The 21,095-nt window shown below is 29.3% G+C and overlaps 7 protein-coding genes across 10 annotated transcripts; 4 read left to right on the plus strand and 3 right to left on the minus strand.

Moving 5' to 3' along the window:
• The first annotated feature begins 242 nt into the window (after positions 1-242).
• On the plus strand, positions 243-2,788 carry LOC122499523 (POC1 centriolar protein homolog A). Of its 2 annotated transcripts, none has more exons than XM_043607931.1 (5): positions 243-710; positions 810-1,164; positions 1,259-1,469; positions 1,544-1,743; positions 1,920-2,788. In XM_043607931.1, the coding sequence occupies exons 2-5, from the start codon at positions 814-816 to the stop codon at positions 2,250-2,252; spliced, it is 1,095 nt and encodes a 364-aa protein (XP_043463866.1). In that variant the 5' UTR covers positions 243-710; positions 810-813; the 3' UTR covers positions 2,253-2,788. The 2 variants fall into 2 exon arrangements, with proteins under 2 accessions (XP_043463866.1, XP_043463865.1); XM_043607930.1 differs by having other exon boundaries at positions 246-714.
• On the minus strand, positions 2,782-3,961 carry LOC122499524 (copper transport protein ATOX1). 2 transcript variants are annotated; one of them, XM_043607932.1, is made up of 4 exons: positions 3,849-3,961; positions 3,351-3,664; positions 3,148-3,220; positions 2,782-3,082 (listed from the first exon to the last, which is right to left on the minus strand). In XM_043607932.1, exons 2-4 carry the CDS (start codon positions 3,360-3,362, stop codon positions 2,955-2,957), a joined length of 213 nt encoding a protein of 70 aa, XP_043463867.1. In that variant the 5' UTR covers positions 3,363-3,664; positions 3,849-3,961; the 3' UTR covers positions 2,782-2,954. The 2 variants fall into 2 exon arrangements, with proteins under 2 accessions (XP_043463867.1, XP_043463868.1); XM_043607933.1 differs by lacking the exon at positions 3,849-3,961 and having other exon boundaries at positions 3,351-3,533; positions 3,617-3,781.
• Positions 3,962-4,315: 354 nt separating this feature from the next.
• On the plus strand, positions 4,316-9,358 carry LOC122499526. Of its 2 annotated transcripts, none has more exons than XM_043607936.1 (9): positions 4,316-4,552; positions 5,145-5,931; positions 6,383-6,646; positions 6,781-7,084; positions 7,310-7,575; positions 7,661-7,804; positions 7,901-8,144; positions 8,240-8,382; positions 8,907-9,358. In XM_043607936.1, exons 2-9 carry the CDS (start codon positions 5,155-5,157, stop codon positions 9,207-9,209), a joined length of 2,445 nt encoding a protein of 814 aa, XP_043463871.1. In that variant the 5' UTR covers positions 4,316-4,552; positions 5,145-5,154; the 3' UTR covers positions 9,210-9,358. The 2 variants fall into 2 exon arrangements, with proteins under 2 accessions (XP_043463871.1, XP_043463870.1); XM_043607935.1 differs by having other exon boundaries at positions 4,316-4,544.
• A 1,008-nt stretch (positions 9,359-10,366) lies between these two features.
• LOC122499527 (eukaryotic translation initiation factor 6) lies at positions 10,367-12,876 on the minus strand. Its single transcript, XM_043607937.1, has 6 exons — positions 12,580-12,876; positions 11,881-11,966; positions 11,623-11,798; positions 11,371-11,547; positions 11,097-11,278; positions 10,367-10,616 (listed from the first exon to the last, which is right to left on the minus strand). Exons 1-6 carry the CDS (start codon positions 12,684-12,686, stop codon positions 10,607-10,609), a joined length of 738 nt encoding a protein of 245 aa, XP_043463872.1. The 5' UTR covers positions 12,687-12,876; the 3' UTR covers positions 10,367-10,606.
• Positions 12,877-13,276: 400 nt separating this feature from the next.
• Positions 13,277-15,615, plus strand: LOC122499529 (mitochondrial import inner membrane translocase subunit TIM50-C). The gene is made up of 8 exons (XM_043607939.1): positions 13,277-13,507; positions 13,901-14,241; positions 14,327-14,446; positions 14,527-14,634; positions 14,855-14,986; positions 15,076-15,199; positions 15,315-15,418; positions 15,485-15,615. Exons 1-8 carry the CDS (start codon positions 13,363-13,365, stop codon positions 15,575-15,577), a joined length of 1,167 nt encoding a protein of 388 aa, XP_043463874.1. The 5' UTR covers positions 13,277-13,362; the 3' UTR covers positions 15,578-15,615.
• A 28-nt stretch (positions 15,616-15,643) lies between these two features.
• Positions 15,644-19,206, minus strand: LOC122499528. Its single transcript, XM_043607938.1, has 11 exons — positions 18,798-19,206; positions 18,595-18,696; positions 18,381-18,511; positions 18,196-18,286; positions 17,841-17,960; positions 17,530-17,728; positions 17,309-17,444; positions 16,996-17,216; positions 16,653-16,918; positions 16,392-16,565; positions 15,644-16,112 (listed from the first exon to the last, which is right to left on the minus strand). The coding sequence occupies exons 1-11, from the start codon at positions 19,033-19,035 to the stop codon at positions 15,700-15,702; spliced, it is 2,091 nt and encodes a 696-aa protein (XP_043463873.1). The 5' UTR covers positions 19,036-19,206; the 3' UTR covers positions 15,644-15,699.
• A 297-nt stretch (positions 19,207-19,503) lies between these two features.
• Positions 19,504-21,093, plus strand: LOC122499544 (mitochondrial RNA pseudouridine synthase Rpusd4-like). The gene is made up of 4 exons (XM_043607963.1): positions 19,504-19,836; positions 19,948-20,143; positions 20,221-20,419; positions 20,537-21,093. Exons 1-4 carry the CDS (start codon positions 19,626-19,628, stop codon positions 21,074-21,076), a joined length of 1,146 nt encoding a protein of 381 aa, XP_043463898.1. The 5' UTR covers positions 19,504-19,625; the 3' UTR covers positions 21,077-21,093.
• Positions 21,094-21,095: the final 2 nt, after the last annotated feature.

Raw genomic sequence — 21,095 nt, forward strand, 5'->3', positions numbered from 1 at the left:
TTCTTTTTTTTTTTTTGTTTGACTAATTATTTATGATAATCTTTATTTGAAATATATGGTAGAAATCAATATCGGATTAATTGAAACAATTGAAAATTAAATTATTTTCAGTAATTTTTTTTTTTTTAAAAAGGGTTGCAACAGGTCAGGGAATTTAGGGAAAAGTCATGAATTTTTATTAAAAGTACTGGAAAAAATTGAATTTTTAAAATTCATAAGAACTTTTTAGAGTGAATCCGAATATTTTTTAGGGTCAGGGAAAAAGTGAAAATTTTGTCTGGAAATCAGGGAAAAAGAAAATTAAATATTTGTGGCAACTTTGAAAAAGTTTAAATATTAGCGGGTTATGTCACGATAAGTTGGGACAATTTCTTCTGAACCAATCACAAGTCTTGTTGTAGTTTGCTAAAGAAAACAAAGGAAAAGCATTGAAATTTTGACGGTTATTTAATTCCTAAAGGAAAAACATTATTTTTGTTTATTTAAGACATTTTTCTTAATTATTTCATTGTTCCAGGTGTGTTTTAATATACGAATTTTATTTTGTATTCATTAATTTATTCAATGAGGGTGAATTATCATTATTTGGAGTGTCTTTACCTTTGTTGCGGCAACTTGTAGCCGTGGATTGACAACAAAAACAAATAATTGTTGTGAATGTCGGAATATTTTTCAATTAATCAAATTTAACGGAATTGACAACATAAACAGTAGGTGAGAAGCAATATGTATTATAATCTAGTTTTAATTGTTTGAGAAAATAATAAATGTCTATTGTTTAATTTGTTATTTGGTAATTGTTCTTTTAGTATAATGTCGAATTCAACGGCACATGATCCTTCGGTTGAAAGACACTTTATTGGCCATAAGGATACAATTTCAGGATTATGCTTCCATCCAGAAACATCACACATTGGATCGTCGAGTTTAGATCGTACTTTAATGGTCTGGAATTTCACTGATTCAGTGAGAGCGTATAAATTTTCTGCACACAAAGATGTTGTTTTGGATGTTGATTATGCACCTTCCGGGGAAATAATTGCAACAGCTTCCAAGGATAGATCTGTAAGAATATGGGTACCGAAAATTCACGGCGAGTCCTTGGATTTTCGAGCTCATTCCGGCGCTGTTCGTTCGGTGCAATTCAGTCCTGATGGTGAAAATGTAACGTCTTTTATTTTAATATTGAAAGTCTAAATACAAAAGGAAAGTGTATTGTAAATTTGAAAGGAATTATGAGATTTTTTTAATTCAACAGCTCGTGACATCTTCAGACGATAAGAGTGTAAAAACTTGGAAGGTCTGTAGAAGAAGATTTCTTCAATCATTCACGGATCATACGAATTGGGTAAGATGTGCCAAATATTCCCAGGATGGGAGACTAATTGTTTCTTGCAGTGACGATAAAACGATCAAATTATGGGACACAGTAAGCGGACAATGCGTCAGGACTTTTAATGAAATGAAAGGTAAATTATTTACAGATAAGTGTCTATTTAAATGATATTGACAAATAGAACTTAATTTTATTCGGATTATTTAGCATCTGCTGTCGATGTTGAATTTCATCCAAGCGGAGGAGCAATCGGAGCGGCCTGCACAAACGGTTGTGTCAAATTGTATGACTTAAGAACTGCTTCATTGCATCAACATTATAGTATTCACAGTGGAACAGTGCACAAAGCAAAGTTTCATCCGAATGGAAACTTCATGTTAACTGCTTCTCAGGACTCAACAATGAAGGTACGTAATTACCCTATTGTCGAAATATTTTCAAAAATTGCGACTTTAATCGAATCCCTCAAATTCCTCAATTCTTAGAATTGTTTTATTATAATTTTTTAATATTTAATCATCTTCGAACAAAGTAAATTATAATTCTTCAAAAATCTTATTTTTAAAAATTGAATTATTTTCAGATTTTAGATCTGCTCGAAGGTCGTCCTATCTACACATTAAAGGGTCACGTTGGTGAAATAACATCAATATCATTCTCAAAAGCAGGAGAATACTTTACATCAGGAGGTGAAGATCGACAACTATTGATTTGGAAATCGAATTTCGATAAGGAAGATAAAGTGAGAAAAGTTGCTAGACGATTAATTCCACCAAATCCAAAATTAAAATTAGACAATCCATTGTCTGATAAGAGGAAGAATTCACAGGAAAAAGAGTCTGATGATGACGACAACGATGATGATGATAAAGAAGATAATCTGGAAGAGGTATTAAATTCGAAACTACAAATTTAATTCACTATTCTTATTTCTATTTATTATTCATAGTATTTATCAAAATCAAGCAAAAGTTTGCATGAATCACAAACTAAAAGTAGAAGTTTCACTGAATATCCAATGAATTCAAATCATAAATCACAAATTGAAGTGATCAATTTACGAAATATGGAAGCACAAGAAAATACGAGATTCACGATGTCAGATTCTTATTGTAAGGGATTTAGTGACATTTCTCATAGTTCAAGTCAAACGGAATTAATTATTGAAGCACTCAGTGAACAGGTTGAATCAATACGTAATACTGTTGTCTTACTTGAACAACGATTAACGGTAGTTGAAGACGAATTGAAAAGTTAAAATATTTTCTATTCTACTTAAAGAATTATGATTTCGTATTATGAAAGAAAGTATTTTTATTTTTTACTTTTTGTATAAATCATTTTAATCAGTTTTTAGTTTAAATTTGAGAATTTTAAGTTTAGAAGGAAACTTAAAAAAACAGTTATGTAGGAAACAGTTGTGAATAAATATAATTTCACAGAAATAGAAAATTTAAAAAGAAATTTTATTACCTTTTGGAAGGTGATGATTTTTTATGTGCATCATCGTCATGTTTATAAAACGTTAAGTTACAGTTTAAAAGAGTAAAACATTTTGAAATATTAATATTTAAATTTTAAAAATATTTTTATATAAATAAAAAGCATTTCACTTGGCTCATTTTGTTCCAATGAAAGAACTCGTTTTTCCAGTTTTCTTCAAGTACTCCAAAACTAAATCTGATGGTAATTGAGTTGTCACGGTTACTTTTTTACTTGGGACGTCAATTTGCAAATTTTCTATCCCTAGAAAACGAGTTGAATTAAATATTTTTATTTTCTTGAATTTTAAAAAGATAAATTTGAATTACCATTTTTATTGAGCACTCTTTTAACCGCGCCAGCACATCCTTCACAAGTCATTTCGACATTGAATTCATAAACCTAAAATACAATTTCAAAGTAATATTCAATTAAAATAATTCAAATATTTGTTGAAATTTAATAAACAAATTTAATAATTTAATAAAAAATTGAAAAGATTTTGAAGAAAATACTCTTTTTTTAAACTTACTTGTTCTCCCATTGTGTTTTAAGGAAATTTAAAGAAACTTGTGCTGCACTAATTTTATTTTTGTAGTTCTCTTTGCTTCGCTAGCTTTTAAAGTTCTATCGAATGTGATTGACCGAACAGAGTACAAAGAGATTAATTTTTATCTAGGTCATTACCCATTTAGATAAACCTAGAAGCAAGAACCTATTGTCCGATACGTAGAAATTGAAATGACTTAAGAATTTAGAAAGGAATGTTTGTCAACAATAAAAACGTCACTTTGATACCTTTCTTTATTTCTTTTCCTCTGGTTCAAAAATTGGGGCAAATAGGTCCTGAAAAATGATTCCAAATTTGTTAAAATTTAAAATACAAGAAAAAAAAAACTTATTGAATATTTGGAAAAAATTTTATTTTTGAAAGCAAACAAAGATTTTTAGATGTCAGGGAAAAAAAGTGAGGTTAGTCACTCCGGAATTTGACAATTATAATTATTTACTAATTACTAATATTTATTACCTTAAACTGATAATTTTAAATAAATTATACTCTTCAATATGGAGAATATATCACGTAGATTTGTATATTAATTTAAAAAATTGCTAAAATAAAAATAAATTTTGTAATTAGAATTTTGATTGGTCACTCCGAAATTGAATTCTCTAAGCGGTATTTTCAAATTTTTCAATTAAACTTTTTATAAAATTTTATATCAAATTCTCCTTTAATAATAAAAGACTATTTGATATCTTTTCAAAAGAAATTAACTCCAAATGTATTGCTTCAAAGGATTTATTTATTTAAAGGGATTTTATAAAATGCATTTAATGTAAAAGAATAGATTTATGAGTTTATAACCAATCAAATGTCAATGATGTTTCCCTTCAACCACCAATCAGAGAATAGAAAGACGTTTTCCAATTGGTCCATGTATAGAATGTGTCCAGTTACCTGTAGAACCAATTAATAAAATGCATTCTCTATACAACAGCGACAGCTGATTTCCATTATTACGTTGATTCATCTCCATTCATCTCATAAATGTTATACCTTCTGATATTGAGTATAATATAAATTATAATGGAAAATTTATTAAAAAGTAGTTTAAAGAAGGTTATGTAAATGAAATTTTAACAAGGCAGTAGAAGAGCAGTCAGTGTAGTGCGAGAAAGATGTTATGACAAGATTTATTTTTAGCTGAAATTTAGAAAAAAGGTACAAAGGTATTTAACGAACTATTGAAATTAATTTACTACAATAAGCACCACTATTCTTTCAACAATGCTTAATATTCGCAACACTTGCACTTTTTCAAACAAAGATGCAATACTTTTCGCAATCATTTTGTTTGATTAGTTTTACTATAATTTTCTTTTTCTAAATAACCATATAAATTGCATTACCTTCTGTTTACTATTTTTGTTAAACTTGTTTGATAATTTTAACATTTTTTAATCATTTTTATTTGTAGTTCATTTGTCTCTGTTGATGTTTAATTTACCAAATGCTTTTAATACTTTAATGGACTTTAATACATTTTACAAGGTTGCCACAAATATTCAATCTTGTTTTACCCTGAATTTTTCTTGATTTCCAGACAAAATTTCGACTTTTTCCCTGATTCTAAAGAATATTCTGATTCACTCTAAAAATTATTAGATACTCGAAAAAATTTTCTATTAACAGCTTATCAAAATTTTATTATAAAACATGGCAACCCTGTTTTAATACTTTTAATACAGTTTATAATACTTTACTACTTTTGACACATACTTTTAGTGTAAAACTTTCATTTGACGAACTTTTGTTTTTCAGAAATTTCACAATGAATTCAGACAGTCAAAAAGTAAAAGGCGAAAAAATAACACTGAATGATCAGCAAAATTCATCAGATAATCGATTACCAGTACAAGAACCGAAATTCTGCAATGTAACAAAATTAACAAAAACATCAGATGAATTGAAGTTGAACAACAATGTTCCATTAACTGTTGATAAATGTTCAACGTCCAATGAATCGCAAGTGAAATTATCAAATGGATTACCAGTGAAAAACGTCGAAACGCATTGTTCGTCTGAAAATGGCCATTTCTCTGATACCTCAAATCTACCAACTTATACGGGACTCAATCTTAGATTTCAATCGTCGAATAATTCATCAACAAGTCAGGTCAATCATAAATCAACCGTTTTCACGAGTAATTTGAATCTCCCACAAGATAATCAATTGATTCTTCCCATGGTTTCAAATGAATATTCTTCCATGATGTCTTGTCCAAGTGAAGAGAGTAATAATTCAAGAAAAGTGAATAGTTGTGAGACGACAGAGGAGCGCTTGACATTTTCAAATGTACTTTCGGTGAATTCGAGCGAGGACCGGGACATGAGGAATAATGTTGATTATACTTCGGAGATTGAAAAATGTCCACCAAAAGTTTCATGCAGTTCTGATTCAAGTCCTGAAATGGAGAATAAATGGTCCTCGAAGGGTGTTTTGAATAATATCAGTGGGAGTATTGGATCAACGAATCAGGGCACGTGTTTTTTGAGACATAATATTAATGGTTGCAAGGACGTGGCTGGTCCCAGCGGTGTGCAAAAGGTGAGAATTTTTAATTATAGGTTGGTGATTAAAAGTAAAATGGAATTTTTGGTTTCTGCAAATGTTGATTTTTGGTTGTTGGAATTTTAGACTAAAACTTATTATTTACTACTTTTTTTTACGATTTGATACTATTTAGTTACTGTTTTTAGATTTGTACCACTAAAACTACTTTTACTTTTACTTTTTTACTAATTATCTAAAACAAGTTTTCTTAGTCGTAAAATTTAATTTTTCGACAGCTACTTTTTTTACTACTTTTTTCCAGTCTTAAGACTACTTTTTGATATTTTTTTTTAAAATTAATTATCGAGTACGAAGCCTGATATACTTTTTTTTGATTGACTAAAATATTCGATGCATAAAATTACTTGTCATTGAGCAGAAGAACACAGGACCTAAAAAGATCTCGAAAACTATTTTCTTATGCATAATTTTATCTTGTTCACAGACGGCTCAAAGAACGGCGAATGAAAGTCGAGATTCTAGTTCTGGAAACGAAGGAGATTTATCTGACGAGGAGGATCAATATATTTACACCTACAAAGGTGATGACGAAGATAACGTTGAGGATGATGATGAAAATCGATTAGATTTCAGACAGGATTTAAATCATATCCGTCGACAAGAACTCGCAGGTCACGACAGCGATAGATCTAGTCCAGAGATGGATTTTTTGGAAATGGATTTCGATCCTGGACCTTCTTGCGAACATGTAAGTTGATGATTTATTCTTATTGCGAACATTGATGATTTGAAGAAGAAATTTGAACGTTCAGAACTTTAGGAAAGTAAAAAATGTATTTTTTTTTTAAACTATTAACTAAAAATTGAATTATTTTTTATTAGGATACGGGCGATAGTGATATGGCTTCCATCAATGAGGATATACAGAATATTTCTTTGGACAATATGGAAGGTGAACCAAATTTGTTGAATGATTTGAGTAACGCTAAGGTAGTTTCTCGACAGGAGATATTGCAAATTCAAGTGGTACCACGTCAAGAAATTATGCGAAATTCGCAGGAAAATAATCCGATTGAAATTAATGTCGAACAGAATACTTCCGAGTCTCAACCGAGTACCTCAAGCAATTCTAATGATGTCGACAAATCATGGTTGCCTGGTACCAGCACCAGTGTTTCTATTCCTAGTTAGTATCTTTTCTACTTATTTTTATTTCCGTTTTTTACAGTCATTTTTAAACATTATAATCAGCAAGAAGGAGGTTCTTGTAATTTTTAAAAATTATAATCAGCAAGAAGGTGGTTCTTGTAATTTTTAAAAATTATAATCAGCAAGAAGGAGGTTTTTGTAATTTTTAAAAATTATAACCAGCAAGAAGGAGGTAATTTATTGATTATTCTTTTTTTAACAGAAAAGTCGGAAGCAACAGGTTTGCATAGAAGTGGCGGTTGTCCTCTGCAAGAATCCTATGGTTATCACAACACAAGCGGTGATTTAATTTCACCTGGTGAAAGTAGAGAAGTAGATGCAGAATTTTGGTCCAATAATGCATCAACATCATCCTCGGACAATTCCCGAAAAGTTAATCTCAGTTCGACTCTTTATCATCGAATGATGGCTAAAAAATTGATGCTCAACAAGCAAACGAATTTCAATCAAAGCAGCGAATCAAATTTGGTTTGTTAAATGATTATTTAGAAAAGAAATTTGTATTTAATTGTTCGAAAATGATTTTTGTTAATTGGTATTTTTTCTCCTGAAGGAAAGTGAATTATGTGACGAAAGATTAGACGGTCTGCCACCAATTGAAAAACTGATGCACTGGAGTGAACAGGAAGCGGCAGTCAAGCAAGTCACACAAATTGCAACATCCGCTTGTGGTGCAACTGCAGCAATCAACGCGATTGTGAGTTTGAACTAAATTTTAATATAGTATTATTTTAGGTTAGAAACTATACTTGGATTTCTTAGGAACCTCAGGAATATCTCATTTTTTTTCCAGATGGCTCTTGATGTGCCTTTTTCTCTCGAGGTGCTGGTAAAAGGAGTTGCTACCAGATTGAGAGAACCGGGTACTCCATTGCCGAGATATTTGCAAAGTCGTTCATTAGCCGGTGCAACACACAAAGATATAGAGCGAGGTATACATTTAGCAACGAACGGAGCATTGGGAACAAAGTTCTTTGCCTTTTATCCCGAGAGGAAGGTTTCATTATCTCATTGGTTACATCACTGGATGTCTCGCGGTAAATTCTTTGCTTATATTTAATTAAAACATTTCCTTTCTAAAAAAAGTTAATTTTAAAATTATTTCTTTTTAAACTTGACATGTTTATTTAAGGCGCTATTCCAATTGCAACTTTGAATCTTCAACATTGTGGGGAAGGTTGTAATATTCCAGATGCTTGGCATCATCAAATGATATTTGGTGTAGGTCCAGCGGGAATTTTTCTGACGAATCCTCTTCAGTGTCTTCCAGAACAGGTTCGTGAAAAAACTGATTAAATGTTTAATTAAATTAATTATGTATCGTAACTAATCCTGAGTTGCCACAAAAAATTGATTTTCTTATTCCGATTTGCAGATAGAACTTTGACTTTTTCCCTGACCCTAAACAATATTTTGATTCACTTTAAAACAAATTAAATACATAGAAAAATATTTATTTTTGACTATCTTTAATTGAAATTCAAAGTTCTTGAAATTTAATAATTTATAAGAATTCCTCCTATAACTTCTCGAAAAATATTTTCAAGATAAAAAGAATTTAAAATTAAATTAAATCTTTTCATTATTATTTTTAAAGATTGCCGAACAACAAAATTTAGAATTTTCTTATGAATTCTAGAAATTGAATATTTTTCCAGTGCTTTTGACAAAATTCCCCGACTTTTCCCTGATAAATTTTACTTTCCTTGACTTTTCACTTGAATTCCCTGATTTCTCTGACCTGTGGCAACCCTGTAATCAGGATGATTATTGACTTTTTGTTATAATTTCGAAATTAGATACTGCGACATCAAATTGTCAGTCCCAGTGTTTTACTGATACGACGAGCAGATGTTTTGGCACACTGGAATCCAATGACCGATTTATCAGCAATGAAGTCTTTCGATCACAGATGGCGAAAACTAAATGTTCTTGGCCAAGTTGTCAATATGATCCGTGAAACAATGGGCGAAAGAAATTGTACCTCTGCATCGCATGTCCGAATTCCCGCCTCATATCAAGCTGGAATAACTTTGGTTGTTTACTCGGACTCGGAAGTTGCAAAAGAATTGGCAAACGCGGAACAATTACCACTCCTCTAGTCTCAACTAAAGTGTTTTTCTTAAAGCTTCAAAAGAATTTCTTCCAGCACTGCACACAAGGTTTTTTTTTAATATATTTAAAATATTTTTTTAATATACTTCAAATATTTTTTTAATATACTTCAAATACTTTTTTAATATACTTCAAATATTTTTTTATTATACTTAAAACATTATTTTTTTAATATACTTAAATCATTATTTTTTTAATATAATTAAAATATTACTTTTCCTAATATGATTAAAATATTACTGTTCCTAAAATAATTAAAATATTTCTTTTCCTATGATTAAAATATTACTTTTCTAAATATAATTAAAATATTAGGTACTTTTCTTAAAAATATTATTAATTAATATTATTAATATTACAATAACTTTTTATTTTTCGTTTCTCATTATATCGGAAGAGTATATTTTTCCTATAGAATCGTTGAGTTTCATTTTACAGAATAAAAAAAATTGTTTGCAAAGATTTCGAAACGATTTTTCAAGTTGGATATCCTAAAAAAAGATATCTATTTTCAAAGGAATAATATGCCATTGAGATCAAACCCTTATGTAATGGTTTACGTTACAAAAAAAAGTTTCAATATTCCTCTATTTATTTGAATTGAAGCTTCAAGGCAAACTTCTTTAGTTAATACTATTTTGAGATATATTTGTGAAATAATGTATATAAATATTATAACTCACTGTACAAATAGATAAATAATACTAATGTACATAGAATAGTAGAAGTACGCTAGCTTGTCAAAACTAATGCAAGATCTAGCTCAATTGTAATTATTAAGGACAATAGTTTTATTTTTTTCTATAATTTTCCACAAAATGTGTAAGAATTAGATTCTTCATCAATTTTCGTTTCTCGTTTCAAATTATCACCAAAGGGTTAGAAAATTCGTTTTGCTAAGTTTAATTATACTAATGTGAGTTTGTAATAATGTGTCATTTTTTTCAAGAAAGAGAGCAACATTAATTATTCTTGTTAGATTGTTGTGCCTTGCAGTGCTTTAGGTTTAGTTTGTAAATTATACACAGACATTTGATAGTAATCTGTATGAAATACATTCAAGTCATTATATTGGATAAACATTTTGTATTTGATTATCCTTTGACAAAAAATAATTTTTGATTGAAATAATTGAAAGTTGTGGTTTTTCTTACAAAGAAAGAATATATCGATTTTATTATTCTATACCATTTCACATCTATTTTTATATCATATAGAAAACGAATAGGCTTAAGTGCAAAGAAAATACTTAGAATTTGAAGTTTTTTTGTTATTTTTAAATTATGTCTCTTTAATTTCGATTACGATTGTTGATATTATTATCGTCTTGTACAGATATAGTGCATTCAATTTTAGCGGAGAATTCGGTTTTTAGATCTTCTCTTCACGACATACTGAAAATAATTTTTTTTAATTAGCAATTTGTAATTCAATTTTTAGAAAGTAGAATTATAATTCTTAATTGGATTTATCTTGGAAGGGGAAAAAATCTAAATTTTATTTAGATCAAATCAGAGATGTTAAAAATTATGATTTTTTTAAAAGAATACAAAAATACGATTTTTTGGTTTAAATCGGATTTTTTTGATTTAAATTAAATTTTTTCTGGAGCTTGGTTATTAGTGATGATGATAAAAAATAGTCTTTTTTTATTTAATTTCGTCGACATAGGGTTGGTGAGTTTCATCTTTTGTTCCGATTCTTTCAGATTCTTAAGTCAAAGTTGATTAAAAAAATCAATTTTTAAGTAAAACTTTGATTTAAATCATAATTAAAGTGGAAACATGTCTTTGATTTAAATCAAGTTGATTTAAATTATAACAGCCCTGGATCAAGCTAATGGAATATTTAATTGATAAAATCTTAAAATATACCTTTCTATGAGCGATGCACGCATGGTTGAAGTAATGGCAGTGGGTTGTGTTTCATTCAGTTTGAAGACACTCTCAATAACTGAGATTTCTGGCGCAGTCGTGTCCATTCCACAGAAAGAAATCCAATCATTTACCACCATTCCTGCTGCGAGTACATCGCTACCTCTATTTACTGTGCCAGCCTAAAAAAATTATTCCCCTTTCCGTCAGTCGTCACGCTCAATAAAGAAAATAAGACGAAAATAAAAAAATAATATTGATTTCCTCAACTTACAGCAAGTGGTACTTGTAAGAGAGACGATAGTTCATCTTGATCTTGAATTGACGTCTTTGGATGTACTAAGCCCCCTTGATTCGAGAGGACAGAATAGGAACCTACTAAAACATTACTGGCCACTGTTTGTCTGAATACTTCAACATTAAGCGTGTCTTCTAAAATTTCTTCAGTTTCCTGAAAAAGAAAACACACAAAATGTTTATTGCAATTCAATTATTTCCTTATTTGTTTCAATTTAAATATAATTACTCTGTCGAGATCGGGATGCACCAAAGCGACATGGTCATTACAAGCAATTACATTTCCAAGAGCCGAAAGCCTTTCCTCTACCCGCTGTATTTTTACAGTATCGGGAAGTGAATTTCGAATGTGCTGCAGCTCAACGTCTGTTGTTGTGTTAGGAACCAAAAGTCCATTTTTATTACCTAGAAATTTTCAAAAAAGTTAAAATATTTCCTAAACAGCAATTAATGTTCAAACGACAAAAATTATACGAATTATACAAACCAACGCAAAGTCTTCCAATAATTCTACATCCTGCAATTGAGGCATGAACAACTGGTATTGTTTCCGCAAGTTCTGCTTCAAAAACACTAAAAATCATTTACAATTAATAAAAAAGTGGAAAATTAAATAAATTATAAATTTAAAAATACATTTTAAAATAATAATAAATTAAATACATATTAAACTAAAGTACAAGAGATTGTATTTCTTCCTCAAAGATTAAATTAATAAATTACTTTTGAAATCATTTCACAAAATTTTGCAACAATTGCAAATTTACAATAACGTAGATACTATTTTTAGTACCAAATATAACAGAAAGAGGAAAAATAATAATAAATGGTCAAAGAAAACATTTTTCCAAAAAGTTGTTTTTTTCAAGTAAAATTTCGATTATTTATTAATCGAGTAGACCTAACCTTACTTTTTAGATTACTATATTAATCATATTTTTCTTCGATAATTACGCAATGCACGAGCAAAGATTACTCATATTTAAAGTCCGATTGCGTGAAAATAATTAATCTTTGAAAAACGATATAAGAACAATTAATATAAACAAAATTAACAAATAGTAAACAATAGCACAAATTATCAAAACTGAACACGTGACAAAATAAAACTGTCAATGAATGAATCCTTTTTTGTTAATTGATTTGAAAATGATTTCAAAGGAATATAATAAAAATTATTGTTTACCTGTAAAAGTTCTCGGAACCACCGATTGCAACCAAACAGTAGGTATTTGTTAGTTTAGAAAAGACTCCAACTTCATTATTATTTTCAAATTGTACTCGAACAGCCATGATTAGATGAGAAAAGTTGAATTAATAAAAATTGAATTCGAAATTTTTAAAAGGGGTGTGAAAAATTAATTGCACTACTTTTGCACCAAAGATTGTCAAGGGAAAATGATAAAGTTTACTTTAGCCGCGAATGAGTTCAATAGGAGTCTGTTTCCACAGTAAATACACGAGACACACGAGGCTTTTTTACAAAATGTTGATAAGGAAATTATCTACTGTGTGATAACTTCCGTTTTAAAAAAGCGGTAATATTCAAAACTGATAGTGCGCAATTTTTATAAAAAACGTAATTTCTTTTTAATTTTCATTAATTTTAATTCACTTAGGGTTATAAATTTTCTAAAGAGAGCAAAACTTCAATTGTTTAAAAATTAACTTTTCTTTAGTAATTTTTAAAATAATTGACTGCACTTGAGAACCCGTGATTGTTTGAAAAAATAGTTTTGTTTTGTTTTTAGTTTATGGATATACACGCAGGAATTGTAAAATATTGTTTTTTTGTAATTAAAAAATTATTTTTCATTTTTTAAAAATATAATTCTGTGTTTTTAAAGAGTTTTTGTTATGTTTATTAAATTTATAATACATGCGGGAATATCATTTGATACGGAGGATATACGGAGTGTAAATTTTGCGCACCAAAGATTCCTCGCCGAGTTTTCGAGACGGTTTAAAAATGTTGGCATTTGCGACAAGGCATTTACGAATATTAAGTAAAATAAATAATGGCACAAAAATTGCAACTTATTCCACTCTTCAAACTTCACTTTCTCGAATAACTTTTGTCAAATCAACACAAAAATACTCTTTCTGTACAAAACGTATGTATTTCGAAACATAACCTCACTTTTATTTCAACATTTTAAATTGTTATAGAATTTATGAATTAATTAACAATTATTTCTTTGCTTTAAGAAAGAAATATTGATAATTTTGACATTGATTTTTATTTTTTTACTGGGAATGTTCTACTAAATTTGTTGGTTAATTTTATTTTAGGATAATTACAAGTTCTTTGTGTATATTTTGAGAAATCTATACTTGGATTTATATTTAAGTAAAATTTTATTTATTTATTTAAAGAACATAATTTTCTTAAAATATCGTTAATAACGTTAATAATAAGTTATTGTTTTTAATTGCATGTAATTAAAATATTTTTAATTTAATATTTTGTTGTATTTATTGTTTATTTAAATAAAATTTGTTTTCAGCGACCGGTCCCAAAATCACAGGTAGTTTAACAAATATACAATCAAGAACGACACCAATAGAAGCGAAACCAATAATAGATCAAAATCAAGGAAATGAAAAAAGTGAAGATTCGGATAAATCGGATGAAGAGAAAAAAAATAAATCTTATTCTCAATTTACAAAATATTGCATGGCTTTCTGTGGTGTCTCCATGGGAGCTATGGGTTCCTATTTAGTTTTCGAAATGGCAAGGCCAAAGTATGATGAACAAGGAAATATGATCGAAGATGAATTCTCAAATTTGCCATATCCAGAGCAATTGTTTAAAAGAATGTTAAGTGAGCTGAATTATTACAAAAAGGTAAGTTGCTAAACTATTCGTCAAAGTTTTTCTTTGACAATGTTTTTTTGTTTTCTAAAATATTAATTTTTCTGTTATTTGGCAGCTTGTTCAGGAACCCAGCAGAGATAAACTACTTCCTGATCCTCTGAAATATCCCTACATTCAACCTCAGTATACTTTAGTTTTAGAATTAATAGATGTTCTAGTTCATCCAGATTGGACAGTGAGTATAGAAAAATTAAATTAAAAACTTACGATGAATATAAAGGCAAACAGTTTTTTATGTAATCATAATGCTTTTAGTATCACACTGGATGGAGGTTTAAAAAGCGACCAGGTGTCGATAAATTCCTAGAAGCAGTCGCTCCACCTCAATTTGAAATTGTAGTTTTCACAGCTGAACAGGGAATGGTAATTTGATTTAAAATCAATTTCAATTTTAGATAAATTCAGGGTCTGAATAGTTTTATAATTAAAGGTATTCAAAAATAATTAAATAATTGAATTGAAATATTGAAAATACTTTTGGAAAAGTTAGTGAAAAATGAAATTATATTTTTGTAGCAACCCTGAAGTAACAAAATTATTTGTAATATTTATTCTCATTAGCTTTTTTTTTTTAACTTTTCAGACAGTTTTTCCAATTCTTGACGCTCTGGATCCACAAGGATTTATTATGTACAGACTAGTCAGAGATGCGACTCGTTTTGTCGACGGACATCATGTAAAAGATTTGGATTCGATCAATAGAGATCTTAGTAAAGTTAGTATTCACTTTTGCACAAATTACAATTTTTTCTTTTTAGAAAAGTTTCAATTTAGATGCTTATTGAATAAAAAAAAACTTTTCAGGTAATTGTTATCGATTGGAATGGTGAGAATGTCAAATATCACCCAGAGAATGTATTGAGAATTCCCCGATGGAATGGAAATGATGATGACACGACCTTGTACGATTTAGCTGCATTCCTCAAAAGTGAGTTAACTTATTTGAAAATTACCCCATTTTCCTAAAATGACTAAAAACTCGCTAAAATTTTAAATATATTACGACATTAATTTTCCAAATTAAAATTAATCTTTTTTTTCAGCAATTCACGTTTCACAAGTGGACGATGTTCGGGACGTTTTAAATCATTACAGACAGTTTGAAAATCCCTTAGAAGCGTTTAGAGAAAACCAACGAAAATTATTGGTAAGATAGTAAATAAAAAATTTCGTGACAAATTTTTTAATTTTCGTCTACAATTTTTTATTTAAGGTGCAATTAGAGGAAGATGAAGTGAAAGCCCAACAGGACGGTACGAAAGCTCTTACGACAAAATGGAAACCATCTTTTCTAAGAAATCGTTAGTCATTAAAAAAAATAAATGTTTGTTTAATACAAAACTATATATATTACTTTACTAATTTTTACATAAACAAAAAATTTACAGGTAGGTATATATTTAAAATTTTTTTTTTGATAACACAAAATTAAAAACCAGGGACATATTTTCTTTTTTTGACTTCTTTGGATTTTGTTTTTGTTTTTACTTTAGGAAGAAACATTTGCTGAAAACTGTCCGTTTCCACTTGTTGAGAAACGCTGACAAGTTCTTGTGTATTATAAGGCATTGACAATATTTCAATGTCCTGACTTGGCATTGTTGATTGTGTACAATTGTCTTCGATTACTTCGGTGGATTCAAGCCAATTCAATACTTTTTGATGTGGAACTGCCGTCACTGATGGAACTTTATCATCGGCGACTTCCCAAATTGCCAATAGTTCTGGTGCTAATAGATCCACGTATGAATTCATTTCCTCCAGTGATTGTTTCCAACGGGGTTCAGAAAATATTTCCGTTTTATCAGGATGCACGTACTTCAATTTTGAACGCTTTAAATCTATTTTTTCGGGGGAAGAAAAAGGTAAGTGAAATTTATTATTCGGTACAAGATTATCATAATTTATTTAATTAAAATATTTTTGATATTTTAACTTGTGATAACACTCTGAAGAAAGTATCTTAACAGCAAAAGTTATTTTTATCGTTTTTGACTTTATTGAAGTCATTTTATTTTTTCTATTTTTACTCCTGTCAAATACCGTTAAAGTCCTTTTCTTCAGAACGTCACATACATAAATACGTGTAATTAGAATAAATTTTTCTTTTAATCTCTTACTTCTGAAAATATGATCCATACACGATTTCTCAGAAAAAACTAGCGGTATCACAGTATCACTTTGCTTTAGAATTGCATTCTCCCAAGCTTCCAAAGCTCTCACAGCTTGACAATTCTCCGTGGAATATTTTCCAATTTGTTCTTCGTGCGTTATTGTTTGATAGAAAATATCCCCTGGAAATTTATCGTGATTTAGCATATTAATTGGATATTAATTGGAATTGTTCTAGCAATTGATAAAATTATATAATCATAGATTACCAATGGAGTTTTGTTGAAAGAGATAAATCTGTCCCTCAGCGTCCGTAATTAAAGTGCATCCAGCGTTACTGAGACCTAATCTAAGTTTCATCGATGGATCCAAACATTTTCCCTGCATTTGCGATTCCTGAAGAGTTTCTAAAATACTGGTCGGTGTGAAGGGTAAACTGTAGGATTTAGAATGTACCTCATTAGTCCAATTATTGATAATTATTGATCTCTCCCGTTGAATTTGACTGGTGAGAACTATCACTTCTTGATTGCCTCTAAAAAGGAAATGGAATTTTTAGTATTTTTCTTGGTTAATAAAAAATTGCAGTTATTTGAAGTTTTAGAAATTAACTTTTCCATAACGTTGCACAGAAGTGGTGCTCCCTTAAATTGATGAGTCCACTTTTGTTTCATACACTCATCCGGAGTTCGGCTGTCAATTAAAAGAAAACTGTGATAAGCTCCCAAATATCTACAGAATGAATTTTTACTTGCATTGTCAGAACAGAGATTTTCGCAGACTTCCAAGTTTAGTTTTGGACATAAGGACAATGCAGGTCGCTCAATCGGTAGCTAAAGTGAAATGTAATTAATGTTATGAAGATTTAATTAGTTAAGGTTAACTTGAATTCATAATTCAAACCAATTTCAGATTAAAAACTCACCCTTGTGTCAATATAATGAACACAGCATCTATCAGTATAAATTAAAACATCAGGTTCCCTACTTTGATACTTAATACTTCCCCAATTATCATCTAAGACTTTTGTACTCATCACTTCACCACTAGATACAGGTTTCCTGCAATAAATATTTAACAACAATAAATAATAACAAAACTACTAACACCTAAAAATATTGTAGAATAAAAATTCAAAATAATTACATTTTCACCATGTCCCAAGTTGACACCTGTCGTTCAACATTTACTGTACAAAATTCGTTCAGTTTGAACGGATTCAGATCCATACTGACAAACGGAATGGGAGATTTTACTTTGTGAAGTTCAATCAAGTTCAAATGAGAATTATCCATTGATATATTATACAAAATACAGTGATTTTTATAGCGTCCGATAATTCTGTCTGTAAATGAAAACTTTCTCAAAATAGGAATAATTTTCCTTGATACGAAAATAATCAGTTTTTCTTTATATCACAATGATGTGAGATCGAAAGATAATTTTCTATACGTTACGTGAATTGTTAATGTATTTATTTCGTAATTCGTAAAGTACGCCATCCAATTGACATTTGTCGGCAATTCTCAAATTTGGCTTCCATAAACATCCTTCCTGGAGTGATACGGAAGTTGCAACTGCATTCGAAAGTATATTTATTCATAATGCTTAGAAATAAAAGCAAATTTATTTAACTTTATCAAAAATTAATCCCAAATATTTAAATTCAATGCAGGGTTGACACAAAAATTAAATTTTGTTTTTCCCTGATTTCCAAACAAAATTTTGACGTCTTCCCTGATTCTACAGAATATTCTGAAAACAGTACTTTGTACTGAATTGTTTTTACAAATTAAATCAAATTGTTCTTACCTAATTCTTCAGAATAGGGGAAAAGTAGAATATTTTCATCCCCATGGCGAATGTTAGTTAACGTCCCACCGGTATAATACCAGTTGTAGGTCTAAAAGCGAAATATGTAAAATTCAACATTGAAAATACTTAGAAAAACATAGAAAATAAGGGTAAATATTACAAGTTCTTTCAAAATTACTTACGCCTGAAAAATAGGGATCTGGATCCAATTCTATAATTTCAGCAATTTCTGCAACATATCTTGGTAAGGATGTAGTTTTTATTTCACTACTCTTATCCCATTTGACATCACCCTTCTTTACTTTTTTCATAACTAAAAGAAATTTCATTATTTATTACTTAAAATTGTAAAAAAAATCGTTTTTTTCAAAAGTTTTTAGAGTTAGGAAATCATACCCTTTTCGTATTTTAAATAATAGTTTTTAACTCTATTCATGTCATTTTGCATGTGATATTTTGTTGTCATTAATTGCAGAGCTGGATCTTCTTCAACTAGAACTAAAAAATATTTATTAATTAATTTATTCATTAAAAAAAAGACATTCTTTCTTTATTAATTTTTAACACAATAATAATGCATACAATAATAAATGGTTTACCTTGACGACTTAATTTAACTGGAGGTAATAGAGGTTTTGGAAGATCACAATAGTAAGGATAATCGTGAAACATTCCAATCATTGAATTTATATTCCATGTTTGATATTTATTATTTCGAATTAAATTAATTCCTGGCACTGTGTAATGATTGTAGCTTGTTAAAAAAAAGTCTTTCAATCGTTCCTTAACGTTATCACTGGCGCGTTTAAACGCTTTGGATTTAATTTTGTTCTCCATTTTTTAGTCTTCTGCAATTATAAATGTAGTTAACAATCGAAAAACAAATAATGTTGATGATCGTACGGATTTATTATTGACATCGGAAGGATTATTCTAAACGTTTTTTAAAAATACTTCCAACGACCACGTGCACGTGTTTTGATACACAATCTAACCTAACTTTACAATTTAGGTTTTCCAAAACCTGTCTTCAAGATTGCGCATGCTCCACAAGTTTCCTTTTGAGTCAGAAGTTAAAACAATTAAACGATTTAATTTCTTATAATTTTATTTAAAAAATTAGTTTTGTATATCGCGTGTGACTATTATTTTAATTCTTTTTGTATTTTTTAATTATAAAATTCATTTCCTTTTCTATTTTTTTAAGTAAAGTAGAAAATGATTTTTAAATACTCGCGGGTATTTGAACCAATGAGTGCAAGCGTTTTCGACGCAAGCGCAGTGTTGAGTCTTAGGTTTTAGGAACACTCACTAGGCGCAAACATAACCTATTGAATTCGAACCGTTTTATTTTGTTGATCTTGTCTTTATTAATGTTAATCTTGTTAATTAATAAATATATTTTATAAAGACGTATATTACAGAAAATGAAGAATATTTCAAGACTCTTTGGCACGGATAGAATATTAAACAGAAATGTCAGAACAATTCGTAAACAATCAAAGGATAAATATCCGGCAAATCATGAAACTTCAGAAAAAGTTTATAAAGAAAAACATCCTTACAAACAAATTCATCCTTGGAAATCAGCCAGCGAGTTTTCTGAATCTTTAGTAAAAAATATACTTTATAATGAGGGTGAGTTTTACTTTTAACATATTATTGTAAATTAAAATATGTTAATTTTGCTTAGATGTATATTTTACACGAAAAAGAAAAAAATATTTATTTAATAATTAACTGTTGTAGATGGTTTGGTTGCTATAAATAAACCGTACGGAATTCCTTCGAGAAATAAAGACATAACTGACACCAAGCCTCGATTTTTACATCGAAGTCTTAATAGTGTTTCAAATGGTGTTGATTATTCGATAGCAGATTCTTTACCGTACATTGCCAAACAGCTTGGTTATGAAAAATTAACGGTCATGAGAGCGCCTGAAAGGTATAATTAATATAATTAATTACTATTATTGTTAATATTTACATAACTTCTTTGTTAAATACACATTTCTTTTTTAGATACATGACCGGAGTTACATTACTCACTGCCGACAAAACTGTAGAAGATAAAGTACTTTTAGCAGAAAGGCGAGAATTCACTTTAAAACAACTTACAAAATCTTATTGGATAGTTACGACCAGACTGTGTGCAAAAACAAACGATAAAGGACAAGTAGGAATGAAGTTATTCAAAAGTCCTTGCAAAAAATTCGAAAGGGTAATGTAAAATAAATTATTTCATCAGTTCTTAAAAATCAAATCATCAAACAAAAGATAAAAGAACATCTAACAAAAAAATAAATAGTAATTTAGTTAATCAAACATATTTTTTTAGCCTGTAATAATTAAAGAGTGGAATAATGCCCAAGTGGAGAGGAAGGAAGTAAGACTTCTTAATTTCGAACACGAATTAATATCAAATTCAAAAATGGATCTTAGTTCTCTCATAAAATTGAAAGCATCGACAAAAAAATGGCACGCAATTAGATTATTTGCAGCAACACAATTGCATAGTCCAGTTCTTGGTGACAATAATCATGGATCGAGAATTCAAAATATTATGGGAACGTGGATGACGGTGAATCCATTTCTCGAAACTGTCAGCAAACCACCGACACTTGATCCACAACTTTTAAAAAGTTTAAACTTATCCCAAGCCATGCAACCCATTATTCCTGTACATATTCATTTGAGAGAGGTTGAATTACTTCACTTTTTGGGACGTAAAAAACATTTAGTTATTCAAGCTCCATTATTCCCAGAATTTGCCTGGACGATAGAGACTCTCGGTTTAAAATTACCCGTGGAAACTAATTCAGATAGTGACGACGTGAGAGAGGAAGAGAACGAGGAGTCTGTACAGATTAGTCAATAAATTTTTATGAAAAGAAAGA

The sequence above is a fragment of the Leptopilina heterotoma genome, unplaced genomic scaffold (assembly GCF_015476425.1).
Source record: "Leptopilina heterotoma isolate Lh14 unplaced genomic scaffold, ASM1547642v1 Lhet_169, whole genome shotgun sequence".
In the NCBI taxonomy this organism is placed as follows: domain Eukaryota; kingdom Metazoa; phylum Arthropoda; class Insecta; order Hymenoptera; family Figitidae; genus Leptopilina; species Leptopilina heterotoma.

Excerpts from the sequence above, each read along its gene's own strand:
- LOC122499528 (XM_043607938.1), bottom strand. The coding sequence starts at position 19,035 with ATGGAGAACAAAATTAAATCCAAAGCGTTTAAACGCGCCAGTGATAAC. Across the intron at positions 18,287-18,380 it reads CAGATCCCTATTTTTCAGGC|ACCTACAACTGGTATTATAC; the intron begins GTAAGTAATTTT and ends TTTCGCTTTTAG. Across the intron at positions 16,566-16,652 it reads CTTTCAACAAAACTCCATTG|GGGATATTTTCTATCAAACA; the intron begins GTAATCTATGAT and ends ATAAATTTCCAG.
- LOC122499524 (XM_043607932.1), bottom strand. Across the intron at positions 3,083-3,147 it reads AAGAGTGCTCAATAAAAATG|GGATAGAAAATTTGCAAATT; the intron begins GTAATTCAAATT and ends CTCGTTTTCTAG.
- LOC122499529 (XM_043607939.1), top strand. The coding sequence starts at position 13,363 with ATGTTGGCATTTGCGACAAGGCATTTACGAATATTAAGTAAAATAAAT. Across the intron at positions 14,447-14,526 it reads TAGTTCATCCAGATTGGACA|TATCACACTGGATGGAGGTT; the intron begins GTGAGTATAGAA and ends TAATGCTTTTAG. Across the intron at positions 14,987-15,075 it reads TCAATAGAGATCTTAGTAAA|GTAATTGTTATCGATTGGAA; the intron begins GTTAGTATTCAC and ends AAAACTTTTCAG.
- LOC122499523 (XM_043607931.1), top strand. The coding sequence starts at position 814 with ATGTCGAATTCAACGGCACATGATCCTTCGGTTGAAAGACACTTTATT. Across the intron at positions 1,165-1,258 it reads TCAGTCCTGATGGTGAAAAT|CTCGTGACATCTTCAGACGA; the intron begins GTAACGTCTTTT and ends TTAATTCAACAG. Across the intron at positions 1,744-1,919 it reads CTCAGGACTCAACAATGAAG|ATTTTAGATCTGCTCGAAGG; the intron begins GTACGTAATTAC and ends AATTATTTTCAG.
- LOC122499527 (XM_043607937.1), bottom strand. The coding sequence starts at position 12,686 with ATGGCTGTTCGAGTACAATTTGAAAATAATAATGAAGTTGGAGTCTTT. Across the intron at positions 11,967-12,579 it reads GGTTCCGAGAACTTTTACAG|TGTTTTTGAAGCAGAACTTG; the intron begins GTAAACAATAAT and ends AATGATTTTTAG. Across the intron at positions 11,279-11,370 it reads TCTTACAAGTACCACTTGCT|GCTGGCACAGTAAATAGAGG; the intron begins GTAAGTTGAGGA and ends TAATTTTTTTAG.
- LOC122499526 (XM_043607936.1), top strand. The coding sequence starts at position 5,155 with ATGAATTCAGACAGTCAAAAAGTAAAAGGCGAAAAAATAACACTGAAT. Across the intron at positions 7,085-7,309 it reads CACCAGTGTTTCTATTCCTA|AAAAGTCGGAAGCAACAGGT; the intron begins GTTAGTATCTTT and ends TTTTTTTAACAG. Across the intron at positions 7,576-7,660 it reads AAAGCAGCGAATCAAATTTG|GAAAGTGAATTATGTGACGA; the intron begins GTTTGTTAAATG and ends TTTCTCCTGAAG.
- LOC122499544 (XM_043607963.1), top strand. The coding sequence starts at position 19,626 with ATGAAGAATATTTCAAGACTCTTTGGCACGGATAGAATATTAAACAGA. Across the intron at positions 19,837-19,947 it reads AAATATACTTTATAATGAGG|ATGGTTTGGTTGCTATAAAT; the intron begins GTGAGTTTTACT and ends TAACTGTTGTAG. Across the intron at positions 20,420-20,536 it reads CTTGCAAAAAATTCGAAAGG|CCTGTAATAATTAAAGAGTG; the intron begins GTAATGTAAAAT and ends ATATTTTTTTAG.